Source organism: Dermochelys coriacea, chromosome 14, assembly GCF_009764565.3.
Source record: "Dermochelys coriacea isolate rDerCor1 chromosome 14, rDerCor1.pri.v4, whole genome shotgun sequence".
In the NCBI taxonomy this organism is placed as follows: Eukaryota; Metazoa; Chordata; order Testudines; family Dermochelyidae; genus Dermochelys; species Dermochelys coriacea.
The window spans coordinates 38,603,682-38,620,988 of NC_050081.1; the positions used below are offsets into that span (position 1 = coordinate 38,603,682).

At 56.5% G+C, this 17,307-nt stretch overlaps 2 protein-coding genes and 1 long non-coding RNA gene across 4 annotated transcripts; 1 reads left to right on the top strand and 2 right to left on the bottom strand.

The window, feature by feature from the left end:
* Positions 1–2,183: 2,183 nt before the first annotated feature.
* On the bottom strand, positions 2,184–4,795 carry LOC119842985 (16 kDa beta-galactoside-binding lectin-like). The gene is made up of 4 exons (XM_038371873.2): positions 4,709–4,795; positions 3,989–4,068; positions 2,868–3,039; positions 2,184–2,406 (listed from the first exon to the last, which is right to left on the bottom strand). The coding sequence occupies exons 1-4, from the start codon at positions 4,769–4,771 to the stop codon at positions 2,260–2,262; spliced, it is 462 nt and encodes a 153-aa protein (XP_038227801.1). The 5' UTR covers positions 4,772–4,795; the 3' UTR covers positions 2,184–2,259.
* Positions 4,796–5,022: 227 nt separating this feature from the next.
* On the top strand, positions 5,023–8,083 carry LOC119842986. Its single transcript, XR_005288852.2, has 2 exons — positions 5,023–5,233; positions 6,939–8,083. It is a non-coding gene; the product is annotated as an uncharacterized LOC119842986 (long non-coding RNA).
* A 1,878-nt stretch (positions 8,084–9,961) lies between these two features.
* CSNK2B (casein kinase 2 beta) lies at positions 9,962–16,593 on the bottom strand. 2 transcript variants are annotated; one of them, XM_038371871.2, is made up of 8 exons: positions 16,418–16,492; positions 15,566–15,644; positions 15,215–15,297; positions 14,591–14,693; positions 11,765–11,880; positions 11,394–11,469; positions 11,014–11,203; positions 9,962–10,284 (listed from the first exon to the last, which is right to left on the bottom strand). In XM_038371871.2, the coding sequence occupies exons 3-8, from the start codon at positions 15,284–15,286 to the stop codon at positions 10,194–10,196; spliced, it is 648 nt and encodes a 215-aa protein (XP_038227799.1). In that variant the 5' UTR covers positions 15,287–15,297; positions 15,566–15,644; positions 16,418–16,492; the 3' UTR covers positions 9,962–10,193. The 2 variants fall into 2 exon arrangements, with proteins under 2 accessions (XP_038227799.1, XP_038227798.1); XM_038371870.2 differs by lacking the exon at positions 15,566–15,644 and having other exon boundaries at positions 16,418–16,593.
* Positions 16,594–17,307: the final 714 nt, after the last annotated feature.

Here is a 17,307-nt window from a genome sequence, read left to right on the forward strand (position 1 = left end):
TCATGAGCCTTCAGCGACACGTAGCGTCCATACCCCTGGGGAAGCGGCTTACCACTGCCCTCTGTAAATTGGCCACCCCATGACATCATTGGTCTGTAGCTAACGAATTCGGCACAGGGAGATCAACTGTTGGAGCCGTGCTGAGGCAGGTCAGCTGTGCCATTGGCAAGGTGCTGGCCAACCCAGTCACGATGCTGGGTAATGCTCAGGAAATCACTGGTGGCTTTGCACATGTGGGGTTCCCAGTGTCAGGACAGCTGATCGGAACCGTGTGTCATTTGCCCCCCTAACCAGGGCACAGAATTTATAAACACAAAGTGGTATTTCTCCATGGTGCGCAAAGACAGAGGCAGGGTGATTTGGGAGAGACCCTGCTAGAAGGATCTTTCAACACTCAATGCTGTTTAAATTAATGGAGGAAGGGCTGTTTGCCCCCCAGGAACACTATGGACACTAATGACGTGGCGCTTGATCCTTTTATTCTGGGAGAGCCGGCTTCCCCTCTGATACCCTGGTTAATGAAGTGACATACAGGCTGCATGGACAGAAAGAAGGAACATTTCACAATCACCCTGGTAACTGTTGGATGGTGGGCAAGTGTGCATTGGGCCACCTGACAGGCAGATGATGCTGTTAAAGGAGAGGCTGGAAGTGGTGGGGAAAATTCAGAACACTGTAAGCACATGTTGTGCTCTGCACAATAGCTGTGAGAGCAAAGGGGCAGCCTTAACGAGGGCTGGGAGGAAGAGTAGCCAGTCCTAGAAAACACCAACAGCCAGGGGAGTGGTTTCAGGGATGCCTGTTAACAGTTGGAGGTCCATGCCTGTACATGTGTGATGGTTAGGCCATGGAGAGGGGTGTAGGGACTGGTGCCTTGCAAGCATTGGGGCACAGGTGGTGGAAGCAGAATATTCCCTTGGTACTTTTGTAAAACCCTGTGAATTATTTCTCCTTTATTTAAAGGATTTTCTGGGGACTTGTTTCATTATAAAAACTATTTACAATCTGCCCATGAGGCCTGAGTGCATTTAACTCAGGATTTGTCTGCAGGAGGCCATCCAGAAAAGTTAATCAGTATTTACTGAAGCTATGTCCACACAAGCCCATTTATCAGTAAAATGTTGTTGGCCAAAGGTGTGCGGGGAAAAAACCCCACCTCTAGCAGACACAAGTTTCACCGAGAAATGTGCCAGCATGGACAGTGCTAGTTCTCCTGGAGACTTCCATTCTGAAGTGTTCAGGCTCACTGCTCCCCCCAAAACATGCCTCTGCAGCCCCCAAACATTTGAGGGCTTGGGGAGGGAGCCCCACCTCCCACCCCTGACTCACCTCAACAGATCACCCAGTCTGTCTGGGTTGGGAGGCCCACCAAAAATTGCAGCATCACTGCAGAAGAGATTATCTGCCCCACCCCAGCCTTAGGAGGTGGGTTCACAGCCATGGACTCCAGGAGCAGGAAGCAGCTAGCCAAGGAGAAACCCCTGCTCTGCCCCATCAGCACCAGGGCCAAAGGGAAAGGCACAAATGTGGGAGTGCATGTGACACACACAAACCCCCCCCATGTGTCTGCTCTGAATGCAGGTGAGCAGTGAGGTTTTTTCCCCCCATACTAATTTGCAGAGCCCTTTGCAGTGTCAATAGACCCACAGACTCCAGTTAGAGAACAGCTGGTTTATGCAATGGGACATGGGCCTGATCCCCTCTAGGTGGCCCAACTCTAGGAGGGAGAAACAGACCCTTGAGAAGAAAGGTCCCACTGGACAGTGAGAAAGTCAAGAAAGAAAATTTCAAAGTGGGAGAGGAGAAGGTGAAAGGCATGCAACAGCCCCTGTCCTCTCCCTCCAGGATGTTGTTTCCCCTACCATGGCCAGGGAGAGAACCCAGGAGTCCTGACTCCCAGCCTACATCCCCACCCCCCAAAACCCACTAGATCCCACTCCCCTCCTGGAGCCAGGAATGGAACCCAGGTTCCCAACCACTAGACCATGTTCCAGTATTGCACCCCTAGACTCCCCCCACCTCCTGTATGGGTCCCAGATAGATCCATGTCCCTGAAGGAGAATCTCCCTCCCCCCCACACACACCTAGCACCTGCTGCCTGCCCAGCCTCCACCCAGGCAGCTCCCCTGGGCCAGCTCCCAGGCTGAACTGAGGTGAATAACGAGCCCAGGGACAGCACAGGGTGATGAGCAGATTCATGTTTATTGGTAGATTTTAACCCCCCATGGAGGGGGTGGAGCCAGCAGGGAGGGGGAGGAGCTATTTGAACTTAATGGACTTGACCCTGAAGTCTCCCTCCACCGAGAAGAATTCAATGGCCTCCAGCCCCAGCCTGTTGGGGAACTTGAGCTGCTGCTCCCCTGGCAGTGCCACCGTCAGCTCCTGGGCATCGAAGGAGATGCAGATCTGGGGGGAGGAGCCAGAGGGTGAGGGGTGGAGCCAGAGACACCTGCCCCCTCCAGGGTTAAATATCATCCTAACCTTACATGCCCCCCCATGCCAACAAGGACAATACTCATCTGCTCAAGATGGGTGGCTGCGGTCTTCCCTACACAGTGCTGTGTCCCATCTGACCCCAGCAAAGGGAAGCTACGATCTTCCTCACAGTGCCCCACAGAGATGGGAGAAGGCTGCCCTCAGAGAGAGTGAGTCCTGCCCCCAAAACATGGCATCTACCCCCACCCCAGTGCCCTGCCCCCCCCCATTCACACCAGGAATGGGAGCTGTGATCTTCCCCTAGACAGTGCCCTGCACCCCACCCTAGCTAGGTGAGAAAGGGGTGGTGCTCTCTCCCAGAGAGCTCATGATTCGTCTCCCACCCCACAGAGGGAGAGCTGGGATCTTCCCCTAGGCAGTGCCCCCCTCACCTTGGCATCCTGCCCCGGCTGGAAGGGGAAGTCTGGCTCACGCTGCTCCTCCCCCCATTCCCCGCCCTGCAGTGAGTTGCAGATGATGATGCGGGCGTCCCCGTGGCTCTCGAACCGGGGGTTGAAGTGAAGGGCCAGGTCCGAGCCAGCCCTGCCCATGTTCAGGGCAAAGCTGGAAGGGAGAGAGAGAGAGGCTGGGAGCCCCTACCTGGGCCAGGCAGCTTCCCCAGGGGCCAGCAGGGATCCTGCCCCAGGGCCCCCCCCAAATAGGTACAGCCACTTGCTTTGCATTGTGGGACGCCTCCAGCCACCCCTCTGCCATGCAGAGCATCATGGGAAATCCCCCTTCACCATGGGAGAATCTCCTAGAATCCCCTCTGCTCAATTTATTGCACTGGTGCATTGGGAAGCTTCCCACCATCCTCTGGGACAGCACCACATCATGGAGCCCCATGCAGTGACATGCATTGCATCATGGGAATTCCCCCAGCATCCCCTGCTGTGTCTCCCACAGGCTCCAGGTCATGGGCAAGTCTCCCAGAATGCCCTGGGCTAAAGCTGCAGCCCTGCGGGAAAGTTTCCCAGCATCCTCAGCAGCATAATCACCTGGGAGCTTCCCACAATACACCAGCCTATGGCCCAGCTTTCCCAGCATCCTCTGCTGCCCTCCAGCCCCTTCCCAGGGTGGAGGGGAGCATTGGGGGGACACCAGCCCCAGGCACCCTGCAGCCCAGCTTCCCTTCCACCCCTATCTGTGGGGCTCTGTCCCACTGAGCTCACCCCATGCAGGGGGCTGAGAGCCAGCCCCCTAGGGATCAGTCCTGGGGAGACCAGCTCCCCCATCCCATGGGGGAGCCTACTAGCACATACCCCCTTGAGGGGGAGCTGTGGGGGGGTCAGGGCTGAGACATGGATCCCTAGAGGATTCAGGGGCACTGAGACAATGCAGATCCAGGGGGTGAGGGGCCTGCAGGGAGATGCTGCCCCCTTGGCAGGCTGAGACCCACCCATGGGTCCCAGAGACTCCCCCACTGGGCTGTTTGGCAGCAGGGGGACCCCAGCATTGCCCCCCAGGGATCAGGTTAACCCTTCCCTCCTCATGCCCATGAGCCCAGACTCACCTCTTGGCATCTGGCAGCACCATCCCCTTCACGGTGATGCACTCGCCAGGCTGGACCTTCAAGTGGGTCAGAACCATCCCCTAGTGGTGGGGGGGAAGGGGAGAGGTGAGCACCCCACCAGCAACTATCCCACCACTCCTCCCCAGAGGGGACAGGGAATGGGGCCCAGGCCCCAATCCAGCGCTCAGGCATGGGACTGGCCAGCTCAGGGGGGGGGGTGGGAAATGGGGCACAAGCAGTGCCAGCTCCCACCTGGCCCCAGGGCAGGGACCAGCTGGCTCAGGGGGGCTAGAAATGGGGCCTGTCCCTGCTAGGGGGCACTAGATAGGGAAGCAGACAAGGAATACAAATTTCACACAGGTGCAGGTGACAAAGCTGTGACCGCCCCCAGCCCACTACACCTGGGCCCCCCCAACATGACCCTCTCAGCCCTAGAGGATCCCATCATCCTCCCCCAAACTTGGGGATCTCACAGCTTCCCAGTCACCAGGTGGGGCTTGGCTATTAAGAGACAGACAACTTCCCCCATACAAATAGGGGGCAGGACTGGGGGTCATCTAGTCCAGGGAGAGAAATTAAAGACAAGCTAAGTACCCAACAACACCCTGCCACCAGGCCTCCTACCTCACATATCTACCAATCTCTTCCCACAGCTACCATTGCCATTACCCCCCACCCCAGAGAACCAGCCTTAATACCCCTCTGCCCCCCACAACTTACACACTCCATTACAGCTACTCCAGAGACAAGACAAGAAACACAACACCCAGCTCCAACCACCATAGGGGCATAACCCACCCATGAGCTTTAAATAGCTGGGACACCCCCCCTTGGGACCAATCAGGCACCCCAAGCCATAAAAAACTGACCAATCAGAGAGGAGAGGGGTGTGGCCAGTGGAACCTTGAGACCCAGGTGTCTGGGTGGGCTGGGCCAATCACAGCCAAGCTCATACCCTGGATAGGGAAGAACGGAAAAGACCAATGTATTAGATAGATGGTGTCTAAGGCCCGGCCCCCTTTCATTCCCCGGCCAATCAGAAATGGAGCCTTTTGCAAATTGGCTAAGAAACTACAATTCCCAGCATTCCTAGCTCCCAACTCCCAGCCTCCCTTGGGAGCTACTTGCTTATAAAAAGGACACAAGAGGGGCTGTTTCTACTATATTATTGTTTGTGTGGTTGGAGGGGTATGTGCTGTCTGGTCTTTCTTTTGTCTGGAAAACACAGGCGGGTCCCCTGACCTGGTAAGGGGTTAAACAGGGGCTAGGATTTGGGGGCTTTTTAGAGGGTGTTCTAATAACCTTGTTGCTGTTATTTAACCCTTGTAACTTTTAGTATTGTGTTCTCTTTCCTAGGAATGTTTTAACTTTCCAATATGTCTTGATGAATGTTTTTAATAACCTGTGGAACCTACTGCTGTAGGATAGCCATGTCTTTGGGGTACTTTAACTGAGGGACTGCTGCATACAGGTGTATTACAGTAGGGCTTAAGGTTAGGATTCCTGGGTTCCCTCCTTGATTCTGGGAGGGGGGGTCTAGTGGTTAGAGCAGGGAACCAGGACTCCTGGGTTCTCTCTCTGGCTCTGGGAGGGGAATGGGAGCTAGTGGGTGAGAGGAGAATGCATGTGGGGTCAGGACTCCTGGGTTCTATTCCCAAATGAGCTTGCAGGACCTGGTGTGCTGTGCAGAGACTGTCCATGCCCTGAGTCGCTGTTAATCCAAGTAAATCAGTTGGTTAAATGGGGGCTGATCCCTAGGGTGTATGGGAGGATCTGATCCCTAGTTTCATGCTAAGTAGCAAACAAGAGTGTGTGGGAAATAATGGGGAAAGTTCTGGGGTTCTAGCTGAGCATGAACAGCCTGGAGTTGAGGGAAAGTATCTGACCACAGGTACGTCTACATGGTATTGAAAGACCCCTGGCTGGCCTGGGTAAGCTGACTAGGGCTTGGGCTGGGGGCTATAAAATTGCAGTGTAGATGTTCAGGCTTGGGCTAGACTTGGGCTCAACCCTGCGGCATGGATGTGTGTCTAGCCCAAACCTAATGTCCGCACGTGTAGCGCCAAGCCTGGGCACTCCAATTCAGTGCAGCAGGTTGGCACTGCAGTGTAGACGTAACCCTTAGTAACCTTGGAGAATACTGAGGAGAGGAGCCAGCTTTCTTCCATGTAGCTGGAGCAGGACTTTAACCCCCCTGCCACAGCAGTGTGGGAAGGGCAGGGCAGTGAGCAGAACAGGCTGGGAATTTTGATGCCCAAAAGTTAGTGGAAACTGAAACTTTCTCTCAGAAGGGGGCAGGGTCAAAGACAGCTTTGTTGGGACGATTGCTGGGGTCCATAATGGAGTTTTTGGTCAAAATAAAGGGGTGGGTCCATACCAGGTGCCTCTCTGGTTTTGCACAGAGGACTTGGAAAGAGCTCACTTCAGTTCCAGTGTAGAATAGCAAATTTTTCTTGAAATCTCAAATGTTTCTGGGATGGGAAAAACATTTCGGGGCCACCCCACTCACCAGGTTCTGACCCACTGGGAAGTCTCAAGGGTGGTGACTGAAAGACCACACAATGGTGCATTCCCTTGGGAGTTTTTTTAAAAGAACAGCCACCTTTGTCAAGTATCTTTCCCCCCTCTGTGCCTCCATTTCTCCATATGTGAAACGGGACATTTATACAGTCAGTGGAAGGTCCAGGGATAGAACCCAGGAGTCCTGGCTCACAGCTGCACCGGCCCCCCCTCCCAACCCACTAGACTCCTCTAAGTGGAGACCAGAAACGATGTTGAACTTGGCAGGATTCATGTCACAAGGGGGTCTACTCAGTTTCCAGTTTATTTCAACTAGGTCTACTAACCAAACTAGGCTGAGACCAAATGAAAACTCATCTCACTTGTGACGGGGGGGATGAGTGTGAACCCAGGTCTCCAGGGAACTAACCCCAATTTCCTTCCTTTGTAGATGGTATTGGTCTCCTGCAATCAAGTCCCAGCAAAGGTCAGGAGATGACACTTGGGTGGGTGTGTGGTTAAATCCACCAGCCCAGAACCCCTGAGCATCGAGTGGCTCCTCCATGTCCGGACGCGTCTGGAGTCCCAGAGGCGGCTGACCAAGGAGCTCAAGGCCTGTTTCAATCTAGCACTGAGCGAGTTCTCCCAGGAGCCGCTTTGTGTCCAGCAAAATGCCAGGATGACCATCCAAAGCGAGACCACGGTGCTGGTCTTTGTGTCTGGCATGCAGGAGAATGAAATATCCATCTTCCATGTGGAAGGGCAAGTCCAGTACAACATCAAAATGCCCCGATGGGACACTTGTGTGGCCAGAGTCTTCAGCAGGAACATCGTGAAGACCGTGGCAGAGATGGTCAACTACATCCCGGCGATGGTGAAGATGATGATGTATTAGCTACTGGGTGGGGGGGGGAGGGTTAGCTCTTCGACAAGCCAAGTACAATGAACAAAACGGGTTAATTGTGGAAGAGGCTCACAAGCAAAATGGCCCAGATTTCCCATCCCTCAGATAGTAGAAACCATTGTTGCTCCATTGTGGAAGACATTCATGGGTGAGATATACTGAGTATAATTCTAATGGGTCTTCAGGGGGATACAAGCGATGACCCAGATTCTGCTCTGAGGTTTGCTGGTGTTGGTGGAGTTTGACCTTCTCTGTGAGGGGGCAACCAGAGTGACTCAAGTTGGTGTGACTTAAGGATCGCCTCCATTGACATTGGTGGACTCGCTCTGGATTCATCCTGGGTTTCTAGGTCAGGATTCAGCCCTGTCTAACCGCAAATGGTGCCTTTTCAGGACTGGATTCTGACCTCGTTTCCACTGAAAACAGGGTTAATCCTGATTTACACCAGCGTATTCATTGCTCTAGCCCTCTCCAGCGACCTCTGTCTTCACTGCTACCTTCACTTCCTTTGGAATGGAGTCTTGTAGCTGTAATTGCTTCCCTGAGTGGACTTTGGACTCCAAATGAGCATCTACTTCTGCTGCAACAGATCTTAACCCCCTGTAAACTTCCTTTTTGGTTTTAGCATTTTCCAGGCTACCTGGGTATCATTCAGGGGCCCTCAAATAAAGCTTCAACATCTGTAGTTTGGATGTGGATTTGGTGTCTGTCTTTCCATTGGTGGGGTCTTCCCGATAGCCCCATGGCTGGGCTCAGACAGGTGTGCATGGGCCATAGCTCTGCTGGCGTGACTCCTAGTATTAGAGATCTCCAACATCCCAAGAGGGAACTAACCTGTGAGTTGAAACTTTGCCCCTGGAGATCCACATTTTTCTTCTGAGATGGCTCCTGGATGTCCCTTAAGTGGCCTGAGAGTCCCTGCTGGGTTCACTCATGAGGGGGGCTTATGGGGCTCAATGCAGCAGCATGGAGGGATCCCTGCATTTCTGCAGATGGTGGGATCTGGGGGGGATCCTCCAAATTAGACCCATCCCCCTTTCTGGTCCTCCCTCCCCTACTTACCCCACCTCCACTAGCCTTGCATGGCCCACAGGCAGCAGTGTTCCCAGCTCCCCTACTTCCATCCCCGGCTCAAAACGTCCAGGGAACAAAACTACTGCGATAAGGGACAAGTGTCCCAGGACCTGCTGTTCGGCAGGGGGTTAGAGCAGTGGGTGGGGGGCTGGGAGCCAGGACTCCTGGGTTCTCTCCCTGGCTCTGGGAGGGAAGTGGGGTTAATGGTTAGAGCAGGAGGAGAGGTGGGAAGCCAGCCTACATCAGTCAGAACAGGGTCTAGTGGTTAGTATAGAAAGAGGCCCACCACTGCCAACTTTCCTTGAGGACTGTTTGGCTGGGTACAGGAGTGAGGAGGCTGGAGGGGGGGTGTTTGCAGGGGAAACAGCAGGACTCACCCAGCTGCTGGGGGAGGGATAGGGCAGAGGCTGAAAAGCAGGGAGCCCCAAGAAACAGGGTCCCCTCCCTTCCCCATGAAGTGGGCACCAGACAGCCAGGGGGTCTGACCTGTCCCCAGGCCTCCCCAGCAGCCCCTTAGTACAGGGCCCTGTGCAGAGACCACTCACCCTGCAGCTGGCAGGGCAGGGTCCTGTGGGAGGACACTGCCTGCCCCTGTCCTGCCCTAGGCCCAGCAGCTGCCCCCCCAGACTGCATCCAGGAACCAGCTCTACACACATGAGCTTCACCCCGTCCCCGGGACCTGCTGCTGCCCTGGGTGGGCCAGCCTGGGCTGTCTGCTGGAGCCATGGGGCTAGCAGCTGGTGGCTCCTCTGCAGAGCCATGGGCACAGGTGCATCCCCAAGGCCCTAGCCCCTTTCATGGCAAGAGGGAGAGCCTGGCACCTCTCTCCCCCAATCTGCAACCTAGCACAACCCAACCAGGACCCCCTGCAAAGCCACAAGATCACTCACCAGCCTCCCCTGTGCCAGCCAAGATGGCCTCTGCCCCTCAGGATGGTGGGGGGGAGATCTGTGAGGGTGGGTCTATTTCCAGTCCCTGGCACTGTTGTGCCTCTGGGCAGAGCATGGGGGTCTCTGCTCCCTGTCCCCATTAGGAGCCCAGACCTCACCCCTTGTCCCACTGAAGCCTGAGCTCAGGCCTGTGGGGGGGGGGGCCCCACACAGTCCACCCCAGGGCTTTCACATAGTTGCTGGAGCCAGCAGGCCCCAGACTCCCCCGTGAGGGCCAGACCAGAGGGTGAGAACAGCCAGCCACAGGCCCCAGGGAAGAACACTAGATACAGCGACCCCGGCAGCCAGAGTGGGCAGGCTGGGGCCAGGAAACAGCTGCAGGGCACAGGATCCAGGCTCAGTCAGGTCCTGAGATGGCTTGTGGGCAGAAGCCAGGAGTCCTGGCTCCCAGGCCCCCCTGCTCTAACCACTAGAGCCCACTCCCCTCCCAGAGTTGGGATAGAACCCAGGAGTTCAGGCTCGAAGCCCCTGGACCTCACTTTCAGAGCTGAGAGCCAAATCGTCCTCCTCGATTTATTTTTGAAAAAGGAGACGAAAATACTTCTGAACTCTTTCTGAGTTTTATGTGTGTTTTTCTGAGAACGAAATATTAATTTAAACAACGCATCAGAGCCAACTAAAATCAGACTCAATAGAGGAAAGCGGGGATGGGGGGGGGACTCAGACCAGTCCAAGGGGACCCCAAAAAATCAAACCAAAGTGGCTCTGTCCCAGGGGGAAATGGTGGAGGGAAAGGGGCTGGCTTAGGAGATGGGGACCCAGGCGTCTGGGAAGAGGATCAGCGGATGGTTTTGACAGGGCTCTTGAAGTTGCTGGCAGCCTGCAATTGCAGCTGATAAGCCATGGGGTGGATCTTAAAGCCGTAGAGCCTACCAAAAGGAGAAAAAGAAGTTAACTTTTGGGAGGAAGCGGTGGGGGTTACCCAAGCCACAGCCATGTCCACAAGCCCCCCACCAATGCTAAGAATTTCTGCCAAGCTGGTGTTTGTGGTGACATCAGTAGGTTCCAGAGTGAACATTCATCTGTAGGAGGAGGAAAAGCTGGAACTGGAGTAGTCGTGCCCACTGGCATGGACTCTGGCTGCAGCCCCAGTTAGTGCATGGGAGAAGGAAGAAATGGAACCAGATTTCCATATGCCCCCTGGAATGGAGCCCAGCTGCAATCAGCAGCAAGGGGAAGTACAGGAGCCGGATCCCCCTGGAACGGAGTCTGGCAGGAGCCACAATGGGGGAGGGAGGAGAAAACCTGGAGCCAGATCCGTGTTCCCAGCTGGAATGGACTCTGGACACTGCCCCATGTAGGGCAGGAGGGAGGGGCCAGGTCCCCAGGGGGATGGATGGAAGACCTGGATGTCTGGATCCACTGGAATGGGCTGCCAGATACAGCTCTCCAAAAGGAGAAGAAAGAGCTGGAGGCAGATCCAGAATCCACTGGAACGGACTCTGGCCGCAGCCTGCGGGGGTGGGGGGGAAGACAAGGACAGGAGTCTGGGGACTTGGGCTCCAGCCCATCAGGAAGGGGAGAAAAGCCGGAGCTGGGTTCCCCGACCCACCGGGACCGGACTCTGCCCCAGCCAATGGCGGTGAGTGGCAGCTCACCTGGGGACGAACTGATTGGCTGGCCGCTTGGGCCTGTACTCAGGGTGCACCATGAAGAGCATGTGGGGGAAGCCGGTCCCAAAGTAGGCGCCGTCCGTGTGGTGGTGACGGGAGGACTTGGGGGTGTAGACGTCCATGCACTTGGGGCAGTAGAGCTTCACCATGGCCTCACCGGGGATGTCGGACAGGCCTGGGGGGGCGGGGGAGGGGTCAGGGAGAACCCAGGAGTCCAGGCTCCCAGCATCCCTCCCCCCCCAGCTCTAACCACTGGTCCCCGCTCCCCTCCCAGAGCCAGGGAGAGAACCCAGGAGTCCCGCCTCCCAGCATCCCTCCCACCCCCTTGCTCTAACCACTAGACCCCACTGCCCTCCTGCGCTTACCAATGGGCAGCATGGGCTGGTTTTCACAATAGACACGAGGGCAGTAGCCGAAGTCCCCCTGCTGGTACTTCTCAAGCTGGGAAGGAGACACAGAAAGGAGACACCGGGCTGGGAATGAGACTTCCCTCCTCTACGGTGCGCCAGCTCCCATCCAGCCCCAGGAGAGGGACTGGCTGGCTCAGGGGGGGTGAAGAATGGGGCACAGAGCCCGTCTCCTCTATGGGGCGCCGGCTCCCATCCGACCCCAGGGCAGGGACTGTTTGGCTCTGGGGGTGAGGAATGGGGCCAGTCCCCTCTAGAGGGCTCTGGCTCCCATCCAACCCCAGGGCAGGGGACTGGCTGGCTCAGGTGGCCAGGGGGCTGGCACTCACCATCTGAGCGATGCCACGGTTGGTGAGGATGTACCGGGCGTGGATCAGCCCATACAGCATCTCCGCCGCCTGTTCGATCAGGTCGCTCTGGTTGGGGTTGTCCTCCAGCTCCTCATCTGCAAGGAAAGGGGTTGCATGAGAGAGACGGGAGGCAGGGGACCCCACAGAGCCAGGGGGCAGGGAACGCCAGTATGATCGGGGTCACCCCCGCCCAAAGGGATGCCAGGGCCATGGCGACTGTACAGTCTGAGCTCCTACCACAAACCATAACGACTGCCTGGAATTAATTCCTACGGCCGACTGGAGAGAAAAACCAGCCCCTCCGGATTTAAACAATCGCTAGTGACCGTACATCCACCCCGACCCATTGCAAATCACCCTCCTCAGTGCTAACAATGCGCGTGTTACTTCCCTTCTGAATTCATCTAGCATCAGTCCGCCTCCGCCTATGGGCTCCCCGTCTGCTAGATCGGAGAGCCCACTGCCAAATCTATCCTCCGCAGGGGCACATCCAAACAGGATCACATCACCCCTTCGCCATCCCTCTGTGAAGCAGAGCCCGGCAGCGGGGCTGGGATCCCACGGGACCCGCTGCCATAATAGCAGGAGTGGGGCAAATGGACTTCGTTGCGGGCAGGATTGGATGGGCAAAAATACGAGACCGTGGGAATTTGCGGGAAAACAAAAACGCACATTTAGCTACTTAGTTTGAGCCTCTTTTAAAGATTTATTTCAACCCAAAACCCTAGCGCTGGGGGTAGGTTTCCCGGTAAATGTTTTTCAAAAAGCCATAATAATCCTGACATATAAATAACTTGAACAGTATGTTTCAACGGTCTAGAACCAGTGCAAAAGTGGATTAAAAAACTCACAGCTTTTTTTAAAACTTATTATTCATAAGCATTAAAAAACCCTGCACTTACAGCAAAACAGTGGCGCAATTTGGTTTGACGTGCCGTGCGATCTACACATGACAACAGTTTGTCATAAATAGAATTTCAGCAGCATAAAGCAAGTGTTTTGTTTTTTTAAATAAAGGTTCTAACATTTAAATTTAAGTGACTGATAGAAAGATTTGAGGTCTGTTATAACAGGAGTTTTTTGGCGTTTTTTAACATGGCTTAAGCATGATTTGTTTTATTCTTTTAGAGGTAAAAATTGTGTCCGAGTTCCGTGTGTGTATATATAAATCTGTCTTGCTCGCAGGATTTGCAGGATCTAAGGTTTTTGCAGATGGAAGCGGGATAAAAACGCAAGAACCAATGCGGAAGCAGGTGGGAGTCGGATTAAAAAAAATACTCCTGTGCAGGGCTCTAAAGCTCAACCAAGTGAGCTCCTGGAATCTCGGTTTTCCAATCCTTTATTCATTCTCATGGCTCTTCTCCAGCCCCTGCCAATCGACCACCTTCCTTCTGGAATTGCGGCCACCAGAACCGGACGCAGGATCCGAGCAGCGGTCGCACCAGAGGGAAAAGAACCTCGTGATTCCCCTGTTTTATATCTGGCATAAATTTGTACCAGGGAGCGTAATGAACCATTGGCACAAATTCTAAGGTCGTGGGAGATTTTCCATCACCAGCCGTTTTGCAGTCAAGACGGGATGTTTTTCTAACTGATCCACGCTAGGAATCATTGGGCTCTGGCCTGCGTGATCCGGGAGGGGAAGTGAGTTGAGCCCCATGGTCCCTTTGAACCCAGGAGTTCCTGAATCAACGACTCTCCTGGCCTTGAAATCTCTTAATCTCTGTCCACAGAACCTACGAATCTCCGTCCCAGCCTCGCATTCACCCGCGTTGTGCAGGGAGTTCCCGTTCAGCTGATTCTCCCCCGGGATCCCCGTTGGCCAGCGGTCTTTATTCCTGGTCATACAGGCTTATATTTGGCCATATTAAAATGGAAGGAAGAGGCGGGAGAGGGTTGGCCCCCAGTCCCAGAGATTCGGGCAACAGACACCCCCGAGCTCAGCCCGTCGCATGGCTGAGACACCCACCCCGCTTTCACACAATTGGACGCGTGAGAGTGTGGCCACTGCCCCGTGAGGGAGTCATGACAAGCCCTCCGTTGTGCCCCCGCCAGTGTGATACGCACAAGCTGGGGCTCCTTGCGCACGAGCGAAGGGGCAGCTACACACAAGTCAGACCCTTGTGTTGTGCAAAGGGCAGGCACATACAATTCAGGCCCTCACAGTTGTGCAAGAGAGGACAAGGAGCTCAGAGCCAGGTGTGCCGCATGCATCTGTTGTCCACAAACAACGATGTGATGGACCCACACACCCCCCTCCTCCACACTTGTGAAAGAGACACACTCGCTGTGCAACACACACACCCATCCTCCACGCGTTTGCAAGACACACAACTCTGCGATAAACACACAACCCTGTTCTCCATGCTTGTGCGACACACACGCATGCTGTGCAACACACAAAATCATGCAATGGGGACACACACCTGTCCTCCACACTTGTGCAAGACACACACGACCATGTAATGAACACACACACACGTCCTCCACACTTGTGCAAGACACACATGACCATGTAATGAACAAACACACACGTCATCCATGCTGGTACAAGACAGGCACACACACACCCTGACGCACACACAACCGTGCCACACGCAGCCTGGCCTGTCAGTCGTACGAAGGGCAAGTGCCAAGCATGCCAGGATCGGGGCTGGCTCATTCGGAGGGGCGGGGGCAGTGGCAGGGCCTTCCCACAAGGAAAGAGACAAAGGCCACACGCAAAGCGGGCAGGGAACTGATTGGGGTCAGGGGGCTCAGACGGGGACCCCTCTCCATGCCAGCCCTGGGACCCCCTCCCGGCACCTGGCTCCAAGTCGAGGATCATGTCGAGAGCCTGGCGATAATGGGGGACCTGCTCGTTCAACCCCGTCAGGTTAAACTTGTCCTGGATGTAATCCTCGTCCACCTGGGGGAAAGAGACAGGCTGAGAACCCAGGAGTCCGGGTGCATCGCTCCCCCAGGTCACTAGACTCCCCTCCCACAGCCAGGAAAGTCCTGGCTCCCAGCTCCCTCCCCTCCCAGAGCTGGGGACAGAACCCAGGAGTCCTGGCGCCCATCCCCCACCCCTCCCAGAGCTGGGGACAGAATCCAGGAGTCCTGGCGCCCAGCCCCCACCCCTCCCAGAGCTGGGGACAGAATCCAGGAGTCCTGGCGCCCAGCCCCCACCCCTCCCAGAGCTGGGGACAGAACCCAGGAGTCCTGGCGCCCAGCCCCCACCCCTCCCAGAGCTGGGGACAGAACCCAGGAGTCCTGGCGCCCAGCCCCCACCCCTCCCAGAGCTGGGGACAGAACCCAGGAGTCCTGGCGCCCAGCCCCCACCCCTCCCAGAGCTGGGGACAGAACCCAGGAGTCCTGGTGCCCAGCCCCCACCCCTCCCAGAGCTGGGGACAGAACCCAGGAGTCCTGGGTCCCAGCGGCGCCGCTCACCTCACAGAAGAATTCATTTCCACGCAGGCCACAGAACCAGGAAATCCAGGACACTTCCTCGGAGCTGCTCATCTTCCCGTCCTCTGCAGAGAGAGGCGGCATCAGCCCAGCCCACGCCAGAGCTCTGCTCGCTTGTGTGATGAACGTGGGGGGGGACTCAGCCTGCACCCCACAAGCCAACACTCACGCAAGCTCCCAGCACAGACAGTACAATGTCTCCCAGCCAGTGCTGAGATGCACCCCCCCCTCTGGGCAGGGGGCTAGTTATACAGGGACCCCTTACCCAGCACTGAGATGCAGCTAGGTCTGGGGTGGGGCACAGGAGGGGTCAGTTATATGGGGATCCCTTACCTGGTGCCGAGACACAGCTGGTTCTGGGGTGGGCCAGTTATACAGGAACCCCTCGCCTGTTGTAGAAATGCAGCTGGCTCTGGGGAAGGGGAGGGGGTCAGTTATACAGGGACCCCTTGCCCAGCACTGAGATGCAGCCGGCTCTGGGGTGGGGCACAGGGTTAGGTATACACCTCTCTCTGACGCCCCCGAATCAACATAGGAAATTACCACTGGCTCAGGAACGACGGGGCACCCCTGCCTTTTTCACCCTCAGGCTGGGGACTCCCCATTGCCAGCCACATTGGGGGGGGCTCCCTGAACCATCCACCCCTGGACAAGGGGGTCCCCTCGGGCTGTGCAGTAGAGGGAACTCCTGCCACCTCCATGTCCCTCCCCACCTTCTGCATTGCAATGGGGGGGGGGCAGGATCACCCACCCACGGTTCCCCCACAGAGCACTGGGGGGTAAATCACCCTGCCCCTCCAGAGGTGGGGGAGGTGAATGGCCCTTCCCCCATTAGCCCCCATCGGCTGCACAGGCAGAGGTGAGGAATAAATCCTGCCCCACGTTGCACTGGGGTGCAAATCCCCCTACCCCCTTCGCACTGGAGGGTCAACTCCCGCCTCCCCCATCTTTGCACTGGTGGGTCGGTGCCCCCTGCCCCCTTTTACATGGGAGGATCAGCTCCGTCCTCTTCCCTGCCCCCCCCCCAGGCACTAGGGGGCAGCTCCCCCACCCTCTTTGCAAGGGGGGGATCAGCTCACTCCTCTGTCCACCCCCCAGGCACTAGGGGGCAGCTCCCCTCTCCCCGCCCCCTTTGCACTAGGGCAGCTCCCCCGCTTTGCACGGGGGAGGGCGCGTCCCACTCACCCCCGGGGTCTCAACTCCCGTTCAGCTGCAAGCGGTGCCCAACGCGCACAGGCCCCAGCCACCCCGCTTGTCCCCCCCCCCAGCACGCAGACGCGGAGCCGTGCGGGGCATCACGGGGGATGTAGTTTTACAGCCGGAGGCGCCCCATAGGAGCAGACGAGAGCGAGGCCGCCCAGGAACTGCCGCTCCCACAATGCAAAGCGGGGAGACACGTGAGGGGAGAGGGGCGGGGAATGATGGGAGGCCGCAGGGCATGGCGGGAGATGTAGTTCTCCAGCGACCCGAAGTTCCTTGGGATGACTGGGCAGCGGGGCCCCGCGGAACTACGTCCCCGGGCGTGGGGGGAAAAAGTGGGACCCATATGCGGGGCGGTGCCGCAAGGCAGCATGGGACTGGTAGTCCACGGGCTGCATTGGCGTCATAGGGTTCCACGGGCAGCAGGGTCTCCGAGAACTCAGCCTATCCCAAGGCAGGAAGGGGGCCTGAGTGACGCAGTGGTGTGCCGCATGGCATCATGGGAGTTGTAGTGCTTGCGTTCCCTGAGCGCCATTGGAGTGACTGGGGCTTTGGACTCCATCAAACTACAACCGCGGTGATAGGAAGTGTCCGGGGGGGGGCAAAAACAGGTGATGTGACCGCAATGCACCATGGGAATTGTAGTCCTGTAGCTGCCTGGGCCTGACTGGACTGAATGGGGAGAGGGACACTGAGAAACTACAAAGCTCAGAGGAGGGGGCAAGGAAGGGAGGGACCCTGGGGAAGGGGCGTGGAGCATCATGGGAGGGGCCCCACTGAGGCGCATAGGAACAGGAGACCAGAGAACTACAGACGCATGTGGGGGGCGGGGGTCCCGGACTCCTGGGTTCTGTCCTGGCACTGGGAGGGGAGTG